At 43.9% G+C, this 2500-nt stretch overlaps 1 protein-coding gene across 1 annotated transcript in view; it reads left to right on the top strand.

The window, feature by feature from the left end:
- The first annotated feature begins 20 nt into the window (after positions 1–20).
- The window catches only part of LOC125041985 (legumain-like), a 4456-nt gene continuing 1976 nt past the window's right edge, over positions 21–2500 (top strand). The window contains exons 1-5 of the mRNA XM_047637435.1: positions 21–167; positions 507–604; positions 1140–1446; positions 1874–1943; positions 2244–2362. Coding sequence (XP_047493391.1) covers positions 21–167; positions 507–604; positions 1140–1446; positions 1874–1943; positions 2244–2362 — 741 coding nt within the window. The remainder of the gene's footprint in view (positions 168–506; positions 605–1139; positions 1447–1873; positions 1944–2243; positions 2363–2500) is intronic.

Here is a 2500-nt window from a genome sequence, read left to right as displayed (position 1 = left end):
TCCGTTAAAAGAGCGAGGCCATGATGAGGCGAGCGCTGGAGATGCTGACGGTGGCCGCCCTCGTGATGGCTGTGGGCGGCGACGTGGCAGGGGCGCGGCAGCACAAGGGGGACCTGTGGGCGGTGCTGGTGGCGGGGTCGAGCTACTGGATGAACTACCGCCACCAGGTCAGTTACCTCCCGGCCGCAGCGCCCTCGGGGACAGGCAGTGCAAGATCGAATGGTGGTTTTAGCCCAAGGTCGTAAAACGTGAGACGGAGGACACTTGAATAATTATAATCCAAAGAGATAACGAAATAAACACGTTTTCTGAGGGAGTTTGTGCTAACACAGATTAATGGGGGGGCGGGGACGCTTTTAATGCCATATGATGCAATTTTAAGATCTAATTTTATTTCTAATTCAATGTTAACTTAAAGATCTAAAGTTAGTATAAGATCTCGAATGCAATGGCATCAGCAGGGCGCATAATCGAGACAAGTTCCTCTCCCCCCCCCCCCCCCCCAGGCCGATGTGTGTCACGCCTACCAGATCCTCCATCAACACGGCGTGCCAGACGACCATATTATTGTCATGATGACAGACGACATCGCGTACAACCCTGAGTGAGTACGACCTCCTGTAACGTAGGGATATTATCGAACAATTTAACCATTCATTCAGTTAGTCGTCTCTTCTGACGTGAGAGTGGATAAAAACCCTGTTGATTATGATAATGATCAAAATAACGTTAACTGATAATAATAATCAAGTATTGTTTGATGTTGATAGCTATGATTGTTTTGAACGGCTAGGATTGTTATCGTTACAATCATTATCGTTTTTATTGTTATCGTTATTGTTGTTGCTCTTAATAGTATTATCATTATTAATGTTGCCATGTTATTATGTTGCTCATTATTTATTATCATCATCATCATCATCGTCATAATCAGCAGCAGCGGAAGGTTGCTGTTTTGATTGTCACTATCTTTAAGTTTATCACTTGCGTTATTTTTGTTATCATTGCAGTTGATTATAACAAAAACAAGTTAAACATCATCTCACTAATACGAAAACGGAGACTATACATTTGTGTTTTTTTTGTGAAATTTTAAAAGGGAAAATTTCCAACGATATCAATTGCCATGCACTCTGCAGAAACCCCGACCCGGGCGTGATCATCAACCGACCCGACGGACCCAACGTGTACGAGGGCGTCCCGAAGGACTACACCGGCGGGAGCGTCACGCCCGAGACCTTCCTGAGGGTGCTGAGGGGCGACGCAGAGGGCTTGAGGGGCGTCGGGTCCGGGAAGGTCGTGCGCAGTGGCCCTGATGACCGCATCTTCGTGAACCTGGTGGACCACGGCGCCCCCGGCATCTTCGGCTTCCCCAACTCTTTCCTGAAGGCCACCGAGCTCAGCGAAACCATCCTCGACATGCACCGCAACGGGAAGTTCGGGCAGGTGAGAGCGGAGGGCAGGCGGGTCGCGGGCTCGCTCGTTTTGTAGGCATCGCAAGGCATTGTTTCCTTTCATTTTAGTGTCATTATTACTGTTGTTGTTATCCTCATCATCATCATCTTCATTATTATTATTATTATTATTATTATTATTATTATTGTTGTCGTTGTTTTTGTTGTTGTTACTACGACTATTATTATTATTGTCATTATTATTATTATTATAATTATTATTATTATTACTGTTGTTGTTGTTAATTTTATCATTATCATAATTATATTATTACTTTATTATTATTATTATTACTATTGCCATTACTATTATCATTACTATTACCATTACCATTACCGTTACCATTACTACTACTACTACTACTGCTACTAATTTTGTCACTAACCCAATAACCTCCCCTTACTCGTGTTCCCCTCAGATGGTGTTGTACGTAGAGGCATGTGAATCTGGCTCAATGTTCTCCAACCTCCTGCCAGACGACCTCGGTGGTAAGAGCTTTTGTGTGGGTTTGCTTAGCATTGGCGGGTCTACAGGGGGGTGAAGACGGTCCGCTCCCCCATTTTTTTTAAGTTTCTAGGATTTTAATTATGTACAGAAGCTGTCCGGTTTTATTTTGTCTTCTAAAGTGCTGTAGTCGTAGAAATGCTATAATTATCATGATAACACCCATGACGACAGACATATTCTAAAAAAAGGAACGATTGAGCTATCAGTAGCAACGACATCCACAATATTAAACCTCAGTTCCAGGGTTTCCTCCTAACCGACTCTCTCTTGCGCATTTCCAGTCTACGCTGTCTCGGCCTCCAGTCCCCACCAGCCATCCTACGCCTGCTACATGGACGAGCACCTCCACACCTTCCTCGGAGACGTGTTCAGCATCAAGTGGATGGAGGACACGGACAGGGTGAGGCTGCCGGTCTCTTAACTAAGGTGCTCACGTTCGTGGGTTCCTGCAGTATTGCGTTATGGGTATAAGCATGCACATGATATATATATATATATATATATATATATATATATATATATATATATATATATCGGT

The sequence above is a fragment of the Penaeus chinensis genome, chromosome 31 (assembly GCF_019202785.1).
Source record: "Penaeus chinensis breed Huanghai No. 1 chromosome 31, ASM1920278v2, whole genome shotgun sequence".
NCBI classification, from domain to species: domain Eukaryota; kingdom Metazoa; phylum Arthropoda; class Malacostraca; order Decapoda; family Penaeidae; genus Penaeus; species Penaeus chinensis.
Note: the sequence above shows the minus strand (reverse complement) of the source record. Positions and strands in the feature narration are given on the sequence as shown.